At 38.8% G+C, this 22,694-nt stretch overlaps 1 protein-coding gene across 2 annotated transcripts in view; it reads left to right on the top strand.

The window, feature by feature from the left end:
* Window positions 1-22,694, top strand: part of OPHN1 (oligophrenin 1) — a 385,226-nt gene that overhangs the window by 317,704 nt on the left and 44,828 nt on the right. For both annotated transcript variants that reach the window (XM_060183179.1, XM_060183178.1), the window contains exon 20: window positions 15,874-16,021. In XM_060183179.1, coding sequence (XP_060039162.1) covers window positions 15,874-16,021 — 148 coding nt within the window. The remainder of the gene's footprint in view (window positions 1-15,873; window positions 16,022-22,694) is intronic.

A 22,694-nucleotide genomic window follows, 5' to 3' on the forward strand; every position in this document is an offset into this window, starting at 1 on the left:
TAGTTTAAGGTCTGGAATTGTGATGCCTCCATTTCTGTTTCTTTTCCTCAAGATGGTCTTGGCAATTCTAGGTGTTTTCATGTTCCAGATAAATGATTGTAGTGTTTGTTCTTTTCTCTTAAAGAAGTGTGGTGGAACTTTGATGGGTATTTCTTTAAACTTGTATATGGCTCTGGGGAGAATATTCATTTTGTTGATATTTATTCTTCCAATCCATGAGCATGGTATATCTTTCCATTTCTTGGTATCAGTTTCTATTTCCTTGAGTAGCGACTCATAGTTTTCAGTGTATAAGTCTTTCACTTCTTTGGTCAACTTTATTCCTAGGTATTTGATTGATTTTGCTGAAACAGTAAATGGGAGTGATTTCTGGATGTCTTCTTCTTCAGATTTAGTGTTTGCATAAAGAAATGCCACTGATTTTTGTACATTGATTTTGTAGCCTGATACCTTGCTATATTGCCTAATAACTTCCAGTAGTTTTCTGCTGGATTCTTTAGGTTTTCTATGTATACTATCATATCATCAGCTAATAGTGAGAGCTTGACTTCTTCCCTTCCAATCTGTATTCCTTTGATTTCTTTCTCTTGCCTGATTGCTATGGCAAGAACTTCCAATACTATGTTGAAGAGTAACGGTGACAGTGGACAGCACTGTCTAGTACCCGATCTGAGGGGGAATGCTTTCAGCTTCTGTCCATTGAGTATGATGTTGGCTGTAGGTTTGCTATATATAGACTCCACTATCTTGAGGAATTTCCCATCTATTCCCATTTTTTGTAGAGTTTTGAGCATGAATGGGTGTTGGATTTTGTCAAAGGGTTTCTCTGCATCTATTGAGATAATCATGTGGTTTTTGGCTTTGCTTTTATTGATGTGGTGAATAACATTGATTGACTTATGGATGTTGAACTAGCCTTGCATTCCTGGGATGAATCCCACTTGGTCGTGATGAACAATCTTTTTGATATGTTGCTGTATCCTGTTGGCCAAGATCTTGTTTAATATTTTGGCATCTATGTTCATCAGAGATATTTGTCTGTAGTTTTCCTTTTTTGTTTTGTCCCTATCAGCTTTTGGTATCAGGGTGATGTTGGCTTCATAGAAGGTGTAGGTTAGTATTCCTCTTTCTCAATCTTATAGAAAAGCTTCAGAAATATGGGTACTAACTGTTTCCTGAAAGTTTTGTAGAATTCATTTGTGAAGCCCTCTGGTCCACGACTTTTGTTGTTGGGGAGGTTCTTAATAACAGTTACAATTTCTTTGTCTGTGATTGGTGCATTTAGATTTTGTAGTTCTTCTTGGTTCAGTTTTGGAAGGGCATATGCTTCTAGGAATTGTTCCATTTCTTCCAGATTCTCTAGCTTGGTGGCGTATAGTTCTTTACAGAAGTTTCGCAGGATTCTCTGGATTTCTGTGTTGCCAGTTGTGATATCTTCTCCATCGTTTACAATTCTATTAATTTGAGTCTTCTCTCTTTTTTGTTTGGTGAGTCTGGCTAGGGGTTTGTCAATTTTGTTTAATCTTTCAAAGAACCAACAAGTTTATCTTATTGTGGCAGATGGGATTCTTGCAAGCAGCATATGGTTGGATTATGTTTTCTGATCATCCCCCAACTCTGTGCCTTTTGATGGGTGAGTTTAAGCCATTGACATTTATTGATATTATGTATTTATTGTATTGTAATGCCATTGTTCAAAAAAATTTTTTTGTTTTTGTTTGCTCTGATATATTGCCAGTATTGTAGTGATGTTCTTGTTTATAAGAGGTCTTTTAGAACCTCTTTCAGGGCCGGTTTGGTGATGGTTGCCTCCTTTATCTGTTGTTTGTCTAAGAAGGTTTTTATCCCTCCATCTAGTTTGAATGAAAGTCTAGCAAGATATATTATCCTTGGTTGAAACCCTTTTTCATTCAGGGCTCGATAGATATCTTGCCATTCTCTTCTGGCTTTTAGAGTTTGAGTGGAGAGATCTGCAGATAATCTTATGGGTTTTCCCTTGTATGTGACATTTGTTTCTCTCTTGCAGCCTTTAGGATCCTTTCTTTATCCTTACTTCTCATTGTGACTATGATGTGTCTTGGTGTCTTCAGGTCTGGGTTGATTCTGTTTGGTACTCTCTGGGCCTCTTGAATCTTTATGTCCTTTGTGTTATTCAGGCCTGGGAAGTTTTCTTGTATTATTTCCTCTAGAATGTTTGCTTCCCCTTCCTCTCTTTCTTCCTCTGGCAGGCCAATTACGCGAATGTTACTTCTTTCGAGATCATTGCATATGTCTCTGTTGTTGTTTTCAGTGTCTCTCAATCTCTTTTTAAGCTCTTTCACCTCTTTCTTAGTTTTCTCTAACTCATCCTCTGTCTGACTAATTCTGTTTTCTGCTTCTGTTAGTCTGCTTTCCCTTGCCTCAGCTTCTTTCTTCATTACAGCTATTTCAGCTTTCAGTTCTCTAATTGCCTCAAGATAATCAGTATTTTCCTTGGGGGTCTCAACTGTTGTTTCCCTAATACTGCCATTCCTTTCCTCCAATGTTGTTTTCATTTCTGTGATTAATAAGTTAATTATTGCTTGCATACTTTTCTTATCTATGGTTACTTATGGCTGATTTGTAGTTTCTTCTGGGCTCTTGTCTTCATTCATTGGAGTAGCAGTTTTATTTGTTTTTGATCTACCCATTTTTTTTATTTATGTGTTTCTTTTTTATGCTCTGTTGTTCCTCAGTTGTTGTGTCTTGAGCACAAGCAACATTGTACTAAATACCTTTATGACAATTGCACTCACCAACCTCAGGAATTACAGAAGCAACTGAAGCATGTATCAGTGAGATAAATATAAATAGTATTTCATATAAAATATTGTTCACTTGTATTTTTTTTGAATTTTTATTTATAAAAAGGAAACACTGACAAAAACCATAGGATAAGAGGGTTACAACTCCACACAATTCTCACCAATAGACTTCATGTCTCATCCCCTTCCCTGATAGCTATTCTTTGTCCATCTGAGAGTATGGACCCAGGGTCATTATGGAGTGTAGAAAGCGGAAGGTCTGGCTTCTGTAATTGCTTCCCCACTGAACATGGACATTGACATGTTGATCAATAGTCCCAGCCTTTCTCTTTTCCTAGTGTGGTGGGGCTCCAGCACACATTGGTGGGGTTGTCTACCCAGGGAAGTCTGGTTGGCATCATGGTAGCATCTGGAACCTGGTAGCTGAAAAGAGAGTTAAAATATAAAGCCAAACAAATTGTTGCCTAATCAAAAACCTAAAGGCTGGAAAAGTTCATATGAAGAGATGAGAGTCTCCATTTTGTAGATAGTTAGTAGGCCTATTTTAGATTTATTCCAAAGGGCCCATGACTGTAGTATTTTTTTTTTTCTGAGCCTGACGTCTGATATGCAGGTGGATCCAAGTTATTGACTGGGGAGATGATGTCAACGCTGGAAAAGGGACCAGAAATCTGGATGAGGGAAGAGAGTAGCTCCCAAATATGGAAAAGGTGTATAAATATTGTTGACTGTAAACCCCACTCATTTGATCTTATCTGAGGCCCATATTCAGTTTAGGAGCCCATATAACCTCTTTAGCCCTGTAGATCTGAGCTTACATTCTGTGGTCATGAGTAATAACCTTCCAAGCTACCCCAATTTCAGAACCCATCTTCCACATGTGGAACATAGAGTATGTTGTCCAGACTCCCTTCAAAGAATAGAACATTCTCTACTGTTGGTGTTCCATGATGAGACAAAGGAAGTCCTATGGGGTCCCACAAATGGGTGTATTGTGTTGTTCCTGATAGAGATGACAGGTAAAAATGGAGAGAGGGATTTATTCGAGGTCTAGGCCCATCATGTCTGTTTGGGAATCTCAGGAATCCCCAGCTAGGGCCCCAGCTGATGGGGTGTCCTGATAGTGACTAAAGAGTCATCGTTAAAGTATGCCAGTCTCTTGCCATTATTCTGCGTCTGCAGTCCTTTGATAAGGTTAACTTTGGAATGAGTGTTGGATGTATAATAGGAAGTAGGTTCTTAAGTAGCTGCACAGTATTCCATTGTGTATATATACTATAGCTTACTCAGTCATTCATCTATTGCTGGGCACCTGGGTTGCTTCCAGGTTTTAGCTATTATGAATTGTGCTGCTATGAACATAGGTATACACATATCTTTTTGGTAGGCTGTCATGGAGTCCTTGGGGTATATCCTTAGGAAAGGAATTACTGGGTCATATGGAAGGTCCATGTCTAGCATTATGAGAGTTTTCCAGACTGCTCTCCACAGAGGTTGGACCATTTTATTTTCCCACCAGCAGTGCAGAAGGGTTCCTTTGTCCCCACAGGCTCTCCAGCATTTGTTGCTGCTGTCTTTTTTGATGTAAGTCATTCTCACAGATGTGAGGTGGTATCACAGTGTTGTCTTTATTCATATTCAGAAATCTGGAAGGAAGGAAGGGAGGGATAGAGAGGATGAGAATCAGAGAGACAGCTGCAGCACTGCTTCACCACTTCTGAAACTTTCCCCCTGCCCTGCAGGTGGGGACTTCCAATTTGAACCTGTGTCCTTTCGCATTACAACATGTGCACTCAACCAAGTGTACCACAACCCAGCCCCTCAATGTTATGTTTATTTCATGGCTCTGATATTCAGTGACCTGGTGAAGTTTTTAATGTGTTTGGTATTCCTTTAGATCCCTTCTTTTTTTATTTAAGAAAGGAGACATTAACAAACCCATAGAATAAGAGGGGTACAATTCCACACAACTCCCATAACCCGATCCCCACATCGCACCCCCTCCCCTGATAGCCTTCCCATTCTCTATCTCTCTGGGAGTATGGATCCAGGGTCATTGTGGGTTGCAGAGGGTGGAAGGTCTGGCTTCTGTAATTGCTTCCCTGCTGAGCATGGGCATTGACTGGTCAATCCATACTCCCAGTCTGTCTCTCTTTCCCTAGTAGGGTGGGGCTCTGAGGAAGTGGGGCTCCAGTACACACTGATGGGATCATCTGTCCAGGGAAGCCTGGTCAGCATCTGGAACCTGGTGGCTGAAAAGAGAGTTAACATACAAAGCCAAACAAATTGTTGAACAATCATGGACCTAAAGACTGGAATAGTGCAGATGAAGTGTTGGGGGTATTCCCTGCATGCTCTTGTGTACTTCTGCTTTCAGGTATATATTTTCCTCTAGTTTATGGGCATGGGTGAACCTATGCTCTATCTCAGGGGACCTGGACTATATCTAGGTTTGGGGACTTTACTGGGGGGTGGAACACCTGGAATGGGATTAGAGAATACTATGAAAGGAAAAGTTTCACCCGAGTGATGAAGCTGAAGGGTTGTCATTCCACACCTGAAGTCTCTGGTCACAGTCTGAAGTGCAGCATGCTGGGATGGCACTTGTGTTGACTAGGTTGCGATCCACAGATGCAATATTATTTGATTTGAATTGAGAGCAGCATGCAGAAAAGTGGGCCCCACCCTAAGGTTCCAGGACTGGGGGAAATATAGGCTCTATAGTGGAAATGTGAGGTTCCTGTTGTCTTAGGGTTCAATTAGACAATAGATAGTTATTGTTATCATCACATTATTTGGTGATAGGGTTAACTTTGGAAAGTCCCTTTGATAGGGTTTGGGGTATAGTACCCAGCATCTTGTATATAGCTGTGCTATCGGTTGCTTCTGTTCTCCCTGGTTAAGGCTTTTGGGAGAGAACATATCAAAAGACTCAGTCTGTGTTTTAAGAAGTTCTAGACATATCATCAGTTTTTCGCCTCTCATATTAATTAAATAGTGGTTTATATAATGTTTACACTTTAATAGGATTGTACATAAACACCACTCCCACCACCAAAAGACTGTGTCCCATCCCCACCACCCACCCTGCCCCCCCACCCTCCGCCGTGCCAGGAAGCCCAATGGCCACCCTCCCCTTCACCACAGTGTTTTTACATTGGTGCCCTGCTCTCGATTTATTCAGATCCTGCTCCCTTCTATAGTAAATATTCTATTCATTTCTTCTGCCCATTTTTGGTTGGTGTCATTTGCTATTTTGTTGCTAAGTTTGCTGAACCCTTTCTATATTTTGGTTATTAGTCTCTTGTCTGATGTATGGTATGTGAAGATTTTCTCCCATTCTGTGAGAGGTCTCCTTGTTTGGGTGATGGTTTCTTTGCCTGTGCAGAAACTTTTCAATTTGATGTAGTCTCATTGATTTGTTTCTGCTTTAGTCTTCCTTGCAGTTGGGTTTGTATCATCAAAGATGTCCTTGAGGTTTAGGTGGGAAAGTGTTCCACCAATGTTTTCCTCTAAGTATTTGATAGTTTCTGGTCTAACATCCAGGTCCATGATCCATTTGGAGTTGACTTTTGTTTCTGGTGAGATAAAATGTTTCAGTTTCATTTTTCTGCATGTTTAATCCTAGTTTCCCCAGCAACATTTATTGAAGAGAGCCCCCTTCCTCCATCTAATAGTTTGGGCTCCCTTATCAAAGATTAGATGTCCATAGGTGTGGTGGGTTAGTTCTGGGCTTTCAGTTCTAGTCCACTAATCTATGTGCCTATTTTTGTTCCAGTACCAGGCTGTTTTTTATTTTATTTTATCTTATTTTTTATTTAATTAATGAGAAAGAGAGGAGGAGAGAGAGAAAGATCCAGCTATCATTCTGATACATGTGCTGACAAGAACTGAACACATTACCTCATGCTTGAGAGTCTATTTCCTTAGACACTGTGCCACCCCCCGGACCACCCAGGTTGTTTTGATGATGATGGCCCTATAATAAAGTCTGAGATCTGGGAGTGTGATGCCTCCATTTCTTTTTTTTTTTTCTTCAAGATTTTTTGGTAGTTTCCTTTGTTTCCCGCAACATTTGAATTTCTTGCTTGAGTTCCTCTTTGACCTAGTGGTTTTGAAGCAGCGTATTGTTGAGTTTGCAAATTTTGTGACTTTTAGTAAGTTTCTGTTTGTTGTTGACTGTTACCTTTACTCCACTATGGTCTGAGAAGATGCTTGGGATGATTTCAATGTTCTTGAATTTGTTAATACTATATTTGTGGCCTAACATGTGGTCTATTCTTAAGAATGTGCTGTGTGGTGAGAGTCGGCATTCCACGCCTGATGTTTCTGGACATAGTCTGAAGTGAAGCATGCTGACATGGTACTTGTTGCCTTGATTAGGTTGGGATCAGGAGATGCAATATCATTTGGTATGAATTGAGAGAAGCATGCAGGAAATTGAGCCCCACCCTAGAGGTTCCAGGACTGAAGGAAATATAGGCTCTATAAAGGAAGTAGAAGGTTCCTACTGTCTTAGGGTTAAGAAGACACTAGATAGTTATTGCTCTAATTACATTATTTGGCAATTGGGTTAACTTTGAAAAATCCCTTTGTTAGGATTTGTTGTATCTTACACAACATCACCATAATTTATGTCCTTTGATATTATTTGTATATAGCTGTGCCACCAGTTGTTTCTGTTCTCCCTGGTCTAGGCTTTTAAGAGAGTCAACATATCAAAGACTCTGCCTATGTATTTAAAAGATTTAGTCTGTACTTTAAACAGTTTGAGACATACAATCAATTTTCCCCTCTCATGTTAATTAAATAGTGATTTACTACAAATTAATAGGAGTGTACATAAACATCATTCCCACCACCAAAAGATTGTGTCCCATCCCAAACCCCCCCCACCACACTGGGAAGCCGAACATCCACCCTCACACTCACCCCAGGGTTTTTACTTTGGTGCCCTACTTTAAAGTCTGTTGTGTCAGAGATGAAAATGGTTGTTCCTGCCTTGTTTGTGGTCCATTCGCCTGTATGATAGTTTTCCATCCTTTCACTTTAAGTCTGTGTTTGTCTTGTTGGGTCAGGTGGGATTCTTGCACACAGCATATGGTTGGGTTGTGTTTTCTGATCTATCCTCCCACTCTGTGCCTTTTAATGTGAGTATTTAAGCCATTGACATTTACTAATATTATGGATTTAACGTATTGCAGTACCATTATTCAACAGGCTTTTTTTTTTTGCTCTGATATATGGAAAGTATTATGGTGATGTTCTTGTTTATAAGAGGTGTTTTAGAACTTCTTTAAGGGCAGGCTTGGTGACGGTTGCCTCCTTTAACTGTTTCCTATTGTTAGAGTTTGAGTGGAGAAGTCAACTAAGCAGATAGTTTATGGGTTTTCCCTGTATGTGACTTTTTTTTTTCTCTTACATCCTTTAGGATCCTTTCCTTACCCTTACTTCTTTTCATTGTAACTATTATGTGTCTTGGTGTCCTCAGGTCTGGATTGATTCTTTTTGGGACTCTCTAGCCATTTTGAATCTTAATGTCCTTTCTGTTGTTTAGGTCTGCGAAGTTTTCTTCTATTATTTCCTCTAGAATATTTACTTCCCCTTCCTCTCTTTCCTCCTCTTGCAGGCCAATGATGTGAATGTTACTTCTTTGAGATCATCTCATATGTCTCTGTTATTGGTTTCAGTGTCTCTCAATCTCTTTTTGAGATCTTTTACCTGTTTCTTAGTTTTCTCTAGACCATCCTCTGTCTGGCTAATTCTGTTTTGTGCTTCTGTTAACCTGCTTTCCCTTCCCTCAACTTTCTTCTTTCATTCAGTTAGCATTAGTTTGTTCTGCTAATTGGCCTTTTAGCTCAGCTATTTCATCTTTCAGTTCTCTAATTACCTCAAGGTAGCTATTATTTTCCTTTAGGATCTCTTTTGTTGTTTCCCTAATTATGGTAGCCCTTTCTCCATAGTTGTCTTAATTTCTGTGATTATTAGGTTTATTTTTGCTTGTATACTTCTCTTTTTTTATAATAATTATTTTTTAATATTTATTCCCTCTTGTGACGTTTTATTGTTGTAGTTAGTATTGTTGTTGTTACTGATGTCATCATTGTTGGATAGTACAGAGAGAAAGGGAGAGAGGAAGGGAAGACAGAGTGGGGGTAAGAAATACAGACACCTGCAGACCTGCTTCACCGTTTTGACTACTATGGCCTATAATACAATTTGAGATCTGGGAGTGTGATGCCTCCAGTTCTGTTCTTTCTTCTCAAGATTGTTTTCACAATTCTAGGTTTTTTTCTGGTTCCAGTAGTATTTTTTCTGTTCTAAAAAATGTGGTTGGGAACATCATGGGGATCGAATTAAATGTGTATATGGTTCTGGGTAACATATTCATTTTAATGATGTTAATTCTTCCAACCCATGAACATGCAATGTCTTTCCACTTACTTGTGTCTTTTTATATTCCCTTGTGTAGTGACTCATAATTTTCAGTATACAAGTCTTTCACTTCTTTGGTTAGGTGATTTCCAAAAGCTACCTGCTGGATTCTATAGGTTTTTCTATATATGCTATCATGTCACCTGCAAATTGGGAGAGTTTGACTTCTTCTTTTCCAATCTGTGTCCCTTTAATTCCTTGTTCCTGCCTGATTACTATCACAAGAACTTCCAACACTATGTTAAATAGTAATGGTGATAGTAGGAAGCTCTATCAAGTACCTGATCTGAGGGTAAATGCTTCCAATTTTTACCACTGAGTATATATTGGCTGTAGGTTTGCTATATATAGACTTATCTATCTTGAGGAATTTTCCATCTATTCCCAATTTTGTAGTGTTTTGATCAGAAAGGCATGTTGGGTTTTGTCAAAGGCTTTCCTGGATCTGCTGGTTGTATTTATTGATGTGGTGGATTACGCTAATCGATCAACATATATCAAACCAACCTTGTGTCCCTGGGATAAACTCTACTTGGTCATGATGAAGAATCTTTTAATGTACTGCTATATCTGGTCGCCCAGAGCTTTGTTCAGTATTTTAGCATCTATGTTAATCAGATATTTTCTTTTTTTGTTGTTGTTGTTGTTGTATCCCTATCTGCTTTTTGTATCAGAGTGATGTCTTCATAGAAGCTCCAAGGGAGTATTCCTGTGTCTTCAATCTTTTGGGAGAGTTTTAAAAGTTGAGGGATTAACTCTTCCTTGAAGGTTTTGTAGAATTCATTTGTGAAACCCTCTGGTCCAGGACTTTTATTCTTGGGAAATTTTTTGATAACTTTCAATTTCTTTGCTGTGATTTACCTGCTGATATTTTCTAGTTCCTCTTTATTTAATTTTGGAAGTTTGTAGGTATATAGGAACTTGTCCATTTCTTCCCAGTTCTCTAATTTGGTGGTATATAGTTGTTCATAGAAGCTTCCTATGATATGTTGAATTTCTGTGGTGTCTGTTGTGATATCTCTACTTTCATTTACAATCCAATTTATTTGGTTCTTCTCCCTTTTTTGTTTTGTGAGTCTGGCTAAGGTTTGTTTTTTCTTTTGAAAAACCAACATTTACTTTCATTGGTCTTTTGTATGATTTTATTATTTTCAATGTTATTTATTTATGTCCTAACTTTAGTTAATTCAGACCTTCTGTTTGCTTTGGGGTTCCTTTACTCTTCTTCTAGTTTTTTAAGCTACGCAATCAGGGTGTTTAATTGAGATATTTTTTATTCTTTTTCTTGTGCTTATATGGCTGTGAACTTCCCATTCAGTAATGCCTTAGCTGTGTCCCAAATAGTTTGATACTGGATGTGAGGGCGACCTGGCTGCGACATCTGTCACCCCATTGATCGCCAGGGTTGATTCGGCTGATCTGGCTGGCTAAGCGCTCCATGTGTGTCCTTCCCGAAGCTGCGCGCTCAGCTGAAGAGGACAGCTTTCCCCGAATAGAGACAGACCAGTCTTCAGTCGAGGGTATATGAGTAGCTGCACTCCCCTGCTAGAACCTCCAAACAAGCTCCCAAATAGTTTGATACCTTGTGTTTTCATTGAACTTGTGAATCATTTTGATTCATTCCTTAATTTCCTTTTTGACCCAGTAGTTGTTAAGTAGAGTACTGTTGAACTTCCACATTTTGGGACTATTACTAATCTTTTGTTTATTGTTAAGTATTAATTTATTCCACTATGGTCTGAGAAGATTCTTGAGATTATTTCAATGTTCTTGAAATTTTTGACACTTTTTCTGTGGCCTAGTATATGGTCTATCCTTGAGAATGAACCTTGTGGACTTGAACAAAATGTGTATTCCAGTTTCTTGGGGTGAATAACTCTGAAAATGTCCAGTAGTTCTAGTTTATCTATTTCTTCATGTACCCCCTCATTTTTTTATTGATTTTCTGACTGGATGATCACTCACGGTGAGAGAGTGGGGTGTTAAAGTCCCCTACTATTACTGTGTTGTTGTTAATATATTGCTGTAGCTCTTTCAGTAGATGTTTGATGTATTTAGATGGTCTCTCACTGGATGCAAAGATGTTAAGTCCATTTGATTGACTGATCCTCTGATCAGTAAGTAATGTCTATCCCTATATTTTTATATTTTATTTATTTAAATTCTGTTGTGTCAGATATAATAGCTGTTCCTGCCCCTTTTTTGTGGGCCATTGGCTTTTATGATAGTTTTCCATCCTTTCACTTTGAGTCTGTGTTTGTCTTGTTAAGTTAGGTGGGTTTCCTGCAGACAACATAAGGTTGTGTTGTGTTTTCTGATCCATCTTCCTACTCTGTGCCTTTTTATAGGTGAATTCAAGCCATTGACATTTACTGATATCATAGATTGAAGATAGTTTAACACCATTATTGTAGTTTTTTTAGAGTGTTCTGATATACGGCATATTTATGGTGGTCTTACTGTTTATAGGAGACCTTTCAGAACTTCTTCAGGGCAGGCATGGTGATTGTTGATTGCTTCAACTGTTGCTTGTCTGAGAAGGTTTTTATACTTCCATCTAATCTGAATGACAATTAAGCAGGGTACAGTAGTCTTGGTTGAAAGCCTTTCTCATTGAGCACTCAATAGATCTTGCCATTCCCTTCTGGCCTTTAGTGTTTGTGTGGAGAAATCTGCTGCTAATTTTATGGGTTTTCCTCTGTAGGTGACTCTTTGTTTTTCTCTTGTAGTCTTCAGGAACCTTTCTTTGTCTTTATTCCTTTTCATTCTAAATATGATGTGTCTTGGTGTCTTTAAGACTGGATTAATTCTGCTTGGGACCCTCTGGGCTTCCTGAACCTCAGTTATTATGTCCTGTAGAATGCTTTCATCTCCTCCCTCTCTTTCCTCTGGTTAGCCAATAATGCATATATTATTTATTTTGAAGTCATCCCATATGTGTCTGTTGTTATGTCCAGTATTTCTTAATCTTTTTTTGGGATATCTTCTTTTGTAGTTTTCTGTAATTCATCTTCGATCTTGCTAATGCTGTTTTCTGCCACATTTATTCTATTCTCTCTCCCCTCTGCTGTTTTCTGTAGTTCAGCTCTTGTTACTCTGTTCTAATACTGTATTAACTTGTTCAGCTAGTTGTACTTTTAGCTCAGCTATTTCAGCTTTCTGCTTTCTAATTACCTCAAGATAGTTAGTATTTTCTTCCAGAGTCTTATTTTTTGTTTCCCCATTTCTTTTCTTAAGATTTATTTATTTGTTTATTCCCTTTTGTTGCCCTTATTGTTTTATTGTTGTAATAATAATTATTATTATTATTGTTATTGATGTCATCATTGTTGGAAAAGACAGAGAGAAATTGAGAGAGGAGGGGAAGACAGAAAGGGGGAGGGAAAGATAGACACCTGCAGGCCTTCACCTATTGTGAAGCACGTCTCTGCAGGTGGGGAGCTGGGAGCTTGAACCAAAATCTTTACACCAGTCCTTGTGCCTTGCTCCACCTGTACTTAACCCACTTCACTACTGCCCAATCCCATTTCCCCATTTCTTAAGACTTTACTTGCAAACGTTTTACTCAGTCTTGTGACTCATTCCTTACTTAGCATTTAGATGTTGACCTCATTGTTCTTTGGGGGGATTTTAGCTGAACTTTTGTCTTTGTTCATTTTTCCAATGTTTCTTCTTGGTTTAACCATTCTATATATTATGTTACGAAGTCCCTTTCTCAGTGCTTTTCAAATTACTGATCACTCTTACCTGGATTGGCTTGTGTCTATGTAAAGTACTTAAAGAGTTCACAGTAGTGGAAATTGTTAAGTGTTTCAATATTATCTCAATCCCTGAGTTGAAGCACATTGGTTATTAAAGCCTCTTTTGTCCTTTTTCTTCTCTGTAGACTATGGGGGCCTGAAGGTTTTTTAACTGTAAGTAGGCTTTTTATCTCAATCATTCCCTCCTGACCAAGAGATAAATCAGGGTGAGGGAGAGATAACACAGTGGTTATGCACTCCCATGCCCTAAGGATCCAAAGCTTCAGGGTGAATTCAACTGCTCTTCCTGAAGCCAGAGCCAAGCTATAAGTACTTGGCTCTGTGATTTTCCAAAAATGTCCCATTTATACTCTGTGTATTCTGTAGCTGTTATTCACTGTGTCTCCCCAATTCAATAGGAGAACAATGTGGAAATGTTCCCACTATATTATATGGCCCCACTTCTGGCCCACCAGGGTACAGATCTTCTCCTGAGTTCCCCGGCCGGTTATCTGCCCCCTAATGTTAGCACAGGGCCTCTCAGATGCTGCTCCAGCTTCTGAGGGCCAGTAGCAATGGAGACTCACAGTTGGATTTAGTGAGCCTTAGGCAAGTTAGTAGTCTTTTTGTTAGTAAAACAGCATAGAGTTGGTGCCCCAACTGGTAAACTGCTGTATTGGTACCAGCTGCTCAGGCCCCAGGAATCTCTCCTTAGGCTCCTCTCTGTCCATGTCATGTCCATGTTTGTACTCACCAGCGATTTGGTGGATTCAAAGTCATTCTAGTCCTGTCTTGTTGTGGTCCCAGGTGGTCTCCTTTCTTGGAGAGGTTTTAATCTATTTCATTGTTGTTGTTGTTGTTGTTTTATCTTGTTGACAGTGACATGACATTAAAGTTGTTTCTACTCAATGACCATGTGCAGTGTCCAACTTTTACAGAAGCGTTCTTAGTCTTCTCATTCATGTATGGGACTATGAAAAACATAGTGTTTCTTTCCTGGTAGAATGCCAGGTCTGTTCTTTTTTCTTTGCAATAAAATTGAATTTTAATTTATTATTATAATGAGTATTGGTCCTCTTTCTCACATCATATGTTTGTCTTCAGAAAATATTTCATCTGGCTAAAGTGTTAGTCCTCCCCAGAGAATATAGATTCCATTATTATATATTAGATACTATATTAGAATATCTAATCACATTTCTTACTCATTCCTAAAATAAATTTGATATCTTCCTAAGCATTATTTTTCTTCTTTTAAAAATATGTAATTTTGTTGGTCTGGGAGGTAATAAGGCTTTGGACTCTCAAGCATGAGGTCCTGAATTTGATTCTTGGCAGCACATGTGCCAGAGTGATGTCTGGTTTCTCCTTCTATCTTCCTATCTTTGTCATTAATAAATAAATAAATTCTTTAAAATATATGTAATTTTGAAATCAACCTAAATGCTCATCAGCAGATGATTGGATGAAGGAGTGGTAGACTACATATGCAAAGAAATACTACTCTGCAATTAAAATTATACTATATTATTTAGAATAAAATACCTGGAAGTGGAAGTGATTATATTAAGTGAAATAAGTAAGCAAGCGAAAGACAACTACATGATGGTTATACTTATATGTGCAATATAGACAACTGAAGCAAATGAACTGACAGTATAAATAGTAGCCAAATTGTCTGTTGGACTTTATAAGAAGTATGGTGATTATGAAATGCACTTTGGTGGAGGTATAATAAATTATCCACAAACACAAGCACACACACACACTTGAATGTAAAAAATAAATCTTATGTTTTATAAAGAATTAAATCACTACTATTTTTAAATTATTAAATGTAGGAAAATAATACATTGTAATATGAACTTCTTCTTCTTCTAGCATTTGCCCGTAATATGAAGTGTTAAAATATCAAAGTGACATAGGAATAAAAAAAAATAGCTTTTTCTTCAGAAGTATTGACTGTGTGTAGCTGTTTACCCATGTTTACCCATACAAAGTGCCTTGACTTGCACTATTCTTGTTTGACTTGCACTGTTCTTTTAGTATTCTCACATTATGTTATGTAGGTGATATTCTTCCCACTTTACCTATGATGAAACTTAGTCAATTATAAAAATCAGTTGCCAGGGGCTAGTGGTGCCATAGCCAGTACAGTATACACATTAGTGTGCACGGTGACCCAAGTTTGAGCCCTGAGTCCCCACCTGTTTGGGGGAAACTTCATAAGCAGTGATCCAAGCTGCAGGTATTTCCTCTCCCCGCCCCCACCTTTCTCATAGTATTTTAGTCTCCATCATATTTTTTTCCTCCGTGTTATTGCTGGGGCTCAGAGCCTGCACAGCAAATCCACTGCTCCTTCAGGCTGTTTTTTCCCTTTGTTGCCCTTGTTGTTTATCCTTGTTATTATTATTGTTGTTATTATTGCTGTCATTGTTGGATAGGACAAAGAGAAATTGAGAGAGGAGGGGAAGACAGAGAGGGGAGAGAAAAATAGGCACCTGCAGACCTGCTTCACTGCTTGTGAACTGACCCCCCTGCAGGTGGGAAGCCAAGGGCTCGAACCAGAATCCTTACTCCGGTCCTTGTGCTTTGCACCATGTGCGCTTAACCTGCAGTGCTACCTCCCGGCCCCCCTTTATCATAATTTTAATAAAAAGGTGGTAAATTCACTATGCATTCACCAAGTCCTTGTGATAACCCTGGTGACAAGAGAAAGAAAGGAAAAAAATAACATTGCAGTTTTTGTCTACATTTCATCATTCCTGTTGAGAAGTGCCAAGCCCTTTAATCATATTAGAATTTCTGTGGCAGACTTTAGATACACTACTAATAACAAATATTCATAAATTTTATTAGACTGACAAAAAGCTTGAGATAACTATTTTTTTCCTGGAAATACTCTTCACCTACAGATCTGTTCAGGTCCACCTGAGGAAAATGTTGCACCCCCAGTTCCTCCACCTAGAGTGACAACAAGAAGGCATAAACCAATCACAATTTCAAAGCGCTTACTGAGAGAAAGGACGGTTTTCTATACATCTTACCTGGAAGAAAGTGAAGGTCAGTACAAAAGTTCACCACATCTTAACTCTAACTAAACAAAAAAGAGATGTATTTTTGTAATATACTGATTTACTTTTTCTTTATGGCTCCTAGGCTAGGTGAAGCAAGGTTAGTAGGGTTTGTGCCAAGAGATCAAATTTGTCTTTTGGCAGTGGATAGAAAAGTACTGAACCTTTAAAGCAAACTACCATGGTCCCTTAGACCAGTGAAAAATACAAGGTATTTTATGCCTGTATGCTAATCCACTGATATGGGTGAACTATGTCTTATCTAGATATTATTAGATTTCAAATTCATCTACCATGGGAAAGTCACATATTCAAAGTGGCTGAATTTAAGTTTCCAGTACTTTTCACTCATAATAAATTCTATCTTAATGTCAATCTATGCATGAAAATCTCATGAGAGTGAAGAAATTCAGCTAGAATACAGCACCTGGCTAGAAATGAGTAGAAATGTATTTCAGAATGTAGGGAAGACTAGATCATACTATCCATGTCACTATTTCCACAAGATCACAGTCAAGTGCAAAGAAGTATATCCTCTACATGGGGGGGAGTGTGATGAATATTGAATTTCAACTTGGAACCCATCACACAATGAACTGCAATGCCAGAGTATTCTCTATTGACTTGGGCTATAGTCTACCCTTACCTACCCAGGTTCCATACTTGTCCATCACCAGTATACTCACTGCAGCTCTAGCACCTAAACTTATTACAGTACAAGTCCAGACCATATCTATGCTCACAACCTCTAAGTCAATGTCCTAGAGTTTCTGTCTCAATCTGTTCATGCCAGGACAGACCCCTATCCTAGTATTTCTTTGATGATTTATTATATCAATTATTATGTCTTTTGCTTTAAGTGACGTGAGATAAGCCAAAAAGCAAAGGATAAATACCATATGATCTCATCCATAGGCCGAAATTAATAAAGAGGGACAGAATGGAATGCACAGAGTAAAACCTGGACTGGATTTGGTATATTGTAACAAAACAAAGGGCTCTAAAGAAGGAGGGAAGGTAGAGGGCAGGGTGGGGTGAGCTTTGGGGTTCTGGTGGATAATGGTGGTGGGTGACCTTTGTTGGGGGTGAGAGTGTTTTTCAGACATTCGTCATGGGGAGATGAGAAACTGGACCCATACATCAATTACTCTTGTATACCATTAAACCAGTAACTGTAAATTCAATAAAATGAAAAAAGATCTGCTATTTTTACAAATATAGCTTTATAGTATCCCATTGTGTATATGTTCCATGACTTTCTTAGCTATTCATCTTCCATGAAACATCTGGATTGGTTCCAAAGTTAGGATATTACAAACAGTGCTGCTATGAACATATGTGGGCATAGGTCTGTTCAGATAGGTATCTTGTTTTCCCTACGTACATCCCTAGGAGAAGGATTGCCAGGTCATTTCTGGAATTCTGATGAATTTCCATAGTTTTCCATAGCCAACTTACTTTCCCAACAGTAATGTAGAAGTTTCTTTCCCCCCTATCATTTCTAATGTATGGCATGCTCACAAGTTTAAAAAGATATCTAGGTGTTTTTCTTTGCACTTCTCTAGAAATCAGTGAAAAAAACAAGGATTTTTTTTTTTAACATGTACCTATTGGCTCTTTGGATCTCTACTTTGGGGAAGATAGTGCCCATTTCTTCATCCTTTTTTCAGTGGACTTTTTTGTCCTTTTTTCTTGAGTTTAAAATTTCTATTTATAAAAAGGAAACATTGACAAAACCATAGGATAAGAGAGATACAACTTCACACAATTCCCACCACCAGGCTTCCGTATCCCATCCCCTCCCCTGATAGCTTTCTTATTCTTTTCTTTTTTTTCTTTGCCTTTAATTTTTATTTTATTTTTTTTTAATTTTTTTATTTGGGAATTAGTGTTTTACATTCAACAGTAAATACAGTAGTTTGTACATGCATTACATTTCCCAGTTTTTCATATAAGCTTTCTTATTCTTTAACTCTCTGGGAGTATGGACCCAAGATCATTGTGGAATGCAGAAGGTTGAAGGTCTAGCTTCTGTAATTGCTTCCCCACTGAACATGAGCATTGACAGGTCGATCCATACTCCCAGCTTGTCTCTCTCTTTCTATAGTGGGGAAGGGTTCTGGGGAAGTAGATCTCCAAGGCACATTAATGGGGTTGTCTGTCCAGGAAAGTCTGGTCGCATTCTGCTAGCTTTTGCAGCCTGGTGGCTGAAAAGAAAGTTAACATAGAAAGCCAAACAAATTGTTGAACAATCATAGACCTAAAGGCTGGAATAGTGTAGATGAAGAGTTGGGGGGGTCCTCCATTTTGTAGATAGCTAGTAGGCACATTTTAATTATATTTCAAAGTCCCTATAGCTATTCTAGGTTTTTTTTTTTGTTTGTTTTTGTTTTTTGCGTGAGCCTGAAATCTGGTACATAGGTGGATCCTAGTTATTGTCTGGGGAGGTGATGTCATGGCTGGGAAAATGACTAGAAAGCTGGATCAGGGAAGAGAGTAGCTCCCCAATATGGGGAAGGGGTATAAATATTGTTGACTATAAACCCCATGATTTGATGTGATCTGGGGCCCATAATTAGCTTAGGAGCCTATGTGACCTCTGCTTCCCTCTAGATCTGAGCTCACATTCTGTGGTCATGGGTAGGAACATTCCATGCTGCCCCAGTATCAACCTATATTCCTCAGGTGTAGTGTAGAGTATGTTGTCCAGGCTCCCTTTGGAGGATGGAACATTCTCTACCATTGTTGACCCAAATTGAGGGCAAGGTCCTATGGGGGCCTACAAAGGGATCTGTCTTGTTGTTCCTGATAGAAATGACTGGTGACAATGAAGAGAGGGATTTATTTGAGTTCTAGGCCCATCATGTCTGTTTGGAAATCTCAGGATTCCCCAATTAGGGCCCCAGCTGGTGGAATGGCCTGATAGTGACTAAAGAGTCATCGTTAAAGTATGCCAGTCTCTTGCCCTTATTCACATTTTGCAGTCCTTGCTTTGATAAGGTTAGCTCCAGAGTGAGTGCGAAAACTGTAATAGGAAGTAGGTGAGGAGTCTAAGTTGATGCTATTTCATTATGAACTTGATACTCACTACCGACTATTGTGTACTTTTGCTTTCAGGTATATATTTTGCCCTAATGTATGGATACATGCAAACATATGCTCTAATGGGAGCTGGTCTATATCTAAGTTTTGGGGCTTGGTTAGGAAGTGAACCTCCTGGAATGGAATTAGAGAATACCATGAAAGGAAAGATCTCACCCGAGTGATGAGGATGAAGGGTTGGCATTCCATGCCTGACGTGTCTTTACACAGTCTGAGGTGAAACATGCTGAGACGGTACTCATTGCATTCATTAGGTTGGAATCGGCGGATGCAGTATCATTTGGTATGACTTGAGAGAAGCATGCAGGGAAGTGAGCCCCACCCCAGAGGTTCCAGGATTAGGAGAAACATAGGCTCTATAGAGGAAGAGGGAGATTCCTGTTGTCTTAGGGTTCAATAAGACAATAGTTATTTCAATAATCACATTGTTTAGCTTTAGGGTTAACTTTGAAAAATCCCTTTGTTAGGATTTTCTGTATCATACACACCCTAACCATATTTTATGTCCTCTGACATCATTTGCATATGCAAATGATATAACCAGTTGCTTTTGTTCTCCCTGGACTAAGATTTTAAGAGAGTCAACATATCAAAGACTCAGTCTGTGCTTTAAAAAATTTGAGACTTTCAATCAGTTTTTCCCCTCTCATATTACTTAAATAGTGATTTATATGACTACAAATTAATAGGAGTGTACATAAAAACCATTTCCACCACCAAAAGACTGTGTCCCATCCTACTCCCCTCCCCTCCCCCCACCCAACCCATGATCTGCATATTTTATTAGCCCTCTGTCTGATGTATGACACATAAAGCTATTCTACCACTCTGGGGAGTCTCTCTATTCTGATGGTGATCCCTTTTGTTAAGCAGAAGTTTTTCTATTTGATGTAGTCTCATTCGCTTATTTTCACTACTGTTTCCTTGCAACTAGATTTGAATCTTAAACTTGAGAGGTCTGCTTTTTTTCTGGCTTAATATCTAAATGTTTGATCCATTTGGAGTTTTTTTCATATAGGGAAATGTGTTGGTCTAGACTCATTCTTCTCCATACTTCAACTCATTTCTTAAAGGGAGTTTCCATTCTCCATGTGTATTTTTTGGCTACTCAAAAATTAGATGTCTGTAGGTGTGGGGTGGGTGGGATGGGGTTATTTCTTGGCTATCAATTCTATTCCATTCATCTTTATTTATTGGATAGAGACAGCCAGAAATAGAGATGGAAGGATGTGAGAGAGGAAGAGAGACAAAGAGACAACTGCAACGCTGTTTCACCTATTCCATTTGTCTATATGGCTATTTTGGTCCCAGTACCAGACTGTTTTAAATTGTACTGCCTCTGTAGTTTGTTTGGAGGTCAGGAAATCTGACACCTCCAAGCATACACTTTTCTCTCCATATTGCTTTAGCTAACATTGGTATTTTTGTCTACAGATAATTTTTGTGTCTTTTATATTATTATCTTGAAGAAATCTGATGGGACCATAATAGGGATTGTGTTAAATTTGTATGTGCCTCTGGGTAGTATAGTGACTTTGCTTTTTTATTTAATTCTTCCAATTGGATATCTTTTTCATTTATTTGCATATTTTATTTTATTATTTCCTTGAAAAAATATCTAATAGTTTTTGGTATAAAGATTTTTCACTGTCCTTGAAATGTTCATCCCTAGATATTTCATTGTTCTCTAGAATTTATAGTTGATAGTTGATTTTTGTAATTGTCTATTCTTGCTTTGTCTTTGTTTATTTGATTAGATTTGCTTTTGCTGTGGAGGAGTTGCTTAGCTAACTGGTTTTCAATGAACTGCATTGAACTTTGCTTCTGTTCCTATTGTATTTTCTGAGGTTTGTTATTTCATTTGTGAAAGGACTTTGGTTTACTGTGCCCTTTCCTTACAAAATGCAACAACTGAACAACAAGAGACAGGACACAAAAATATAAACCACCTGAAGACAACAAGACACGCCATAGTTACAATGAAAAGAAGTAAGGATAAAGAAAGGATCCTGAAGGCTGCAAGAGAAAAACAAAAATTAAAATACAAGGGAAAACCCATAAAACTATCAGCAGATTTCTCTACACAAACCGTAAAAGCCAGAAGAGAATGGCAAGATATCTATCAATCTCTCAATGAAAAAGGGTTTCAACCAAGGGTAGTATATTCTGCTAGACTGTAATTTAGAAGAGATGGAGGGATAAGAATGTTCTCAGACAAGCAACAGTTAAAGGAATCAACTATCTGCAAGCATGCCCTAAAAGAAGTTTTAAAGGCCTCATATAAACATAAAATTATCACCAAAAAGCTTGCCATAAAAAAACAACAAAGAAAATTGTTGAATAATGGTACTGCAATACCTTAAATCCATACTATCAGTAAATTTCAATGGTGTACACTCACCTATTGAAAGACATATAGTAGGAGGATGGATCAGAGAACACAATGCAAACATATGCTTCCTGCAGCAATCCCACCTGACTCAACAAGGCAAAAACAGACACAAAGTGAAAAGATGGAAAACTATTGTAAAAGCTAATGGACCTCTCTTTCCCTAGTAGGGTGGAGCTCTGGAGAAGTGGAGCTCCAGGACACATTGGTGGGGTCGTCAGTCCAGGGAAGTCTGGTCGGCATCATGCTGGCATCCGGGACCTGGTGGCTGAAAAGAGAGTTAACATGCAAAGCCAAACAAATTGTTGAACAATCATGGACATAAAGGTTGGAATAGTGCAGATGAAGTTCCACCTTCTGCAACCCAACACAACCCTGGGTCCATCCCAGAGGGATAGAGAATGGGAAAGCTATCAGGGGAGGGGATGGGATATGGAGACCAGGTGGTGGGAATTGTGTGGAGTTGTACCCCTCCTATCCTAAGGTTTTGTTCATGTCTCCTTTCTTAAATATAAATAAATAAATAAATAAATAAATAAAGCTAATGGACCACGAAAAAGGCAGGAACAGCTATTCCCATCTCTCACATCATAGACACTAAAATAAAGTAATAAAAGATAGGCATCTGGGATTTGGGCGGTAGCGCAGTGGGTTAAGTGCAGGTGGCGCCAAGTGCAAGGACCGGCTTAAGGATCCCGGTTTGAGCCCCCGGCTCCACACCTCCAATGCCCGTTGAGGCATGAAGCGCCTCCAGAGGCAAGAGATGCCCACAGAGGCAGGAAATGTCCTTTAGCCTGATAGTCCTTGCCCACAGAGGCAAGAAACGCCCCCCTCAGGCCTTCCCTTGGCATCACACTGGTTCTTGCTGCTCTCTTCCTTGTTCCTCCATGTCTTGTACCAGATTTTTTTCAAAATGCCTGTACGATATAGGTTTCTGTTCACCCCACACTCCTGATACTATGGCCATTAGTTAAAAAGAAAAAGGGGAATTGTTGGTATGCTTCTGGATTCTGCTTGTGAAGCCTTCTGTTTTTATCATCATATTGGATTTGCTTGTGTTGCTTGCTAAGTGTTCTGTTTGCATGTCCACTGTTGACTGGGCACCCCCCGCCTCCGGGATATTTGTTTGGTCTCCCCCTTCCGCCTCTGGGACATTTGGTTTAGTCATCGC

This window comes from Erinaceus europaeus, chromosome X (assembly GCF_950295315.1).
Source record: "Erinaceus europaeus chromosome X, mEriEur2.1, whole genome shotgun sequence".
NCBI lineage: Eukaryota > Metazoa > Chordata > Mammalia > Eulipotyphla > Erinaceidae > Erinaceus > Erinaceus europaeus.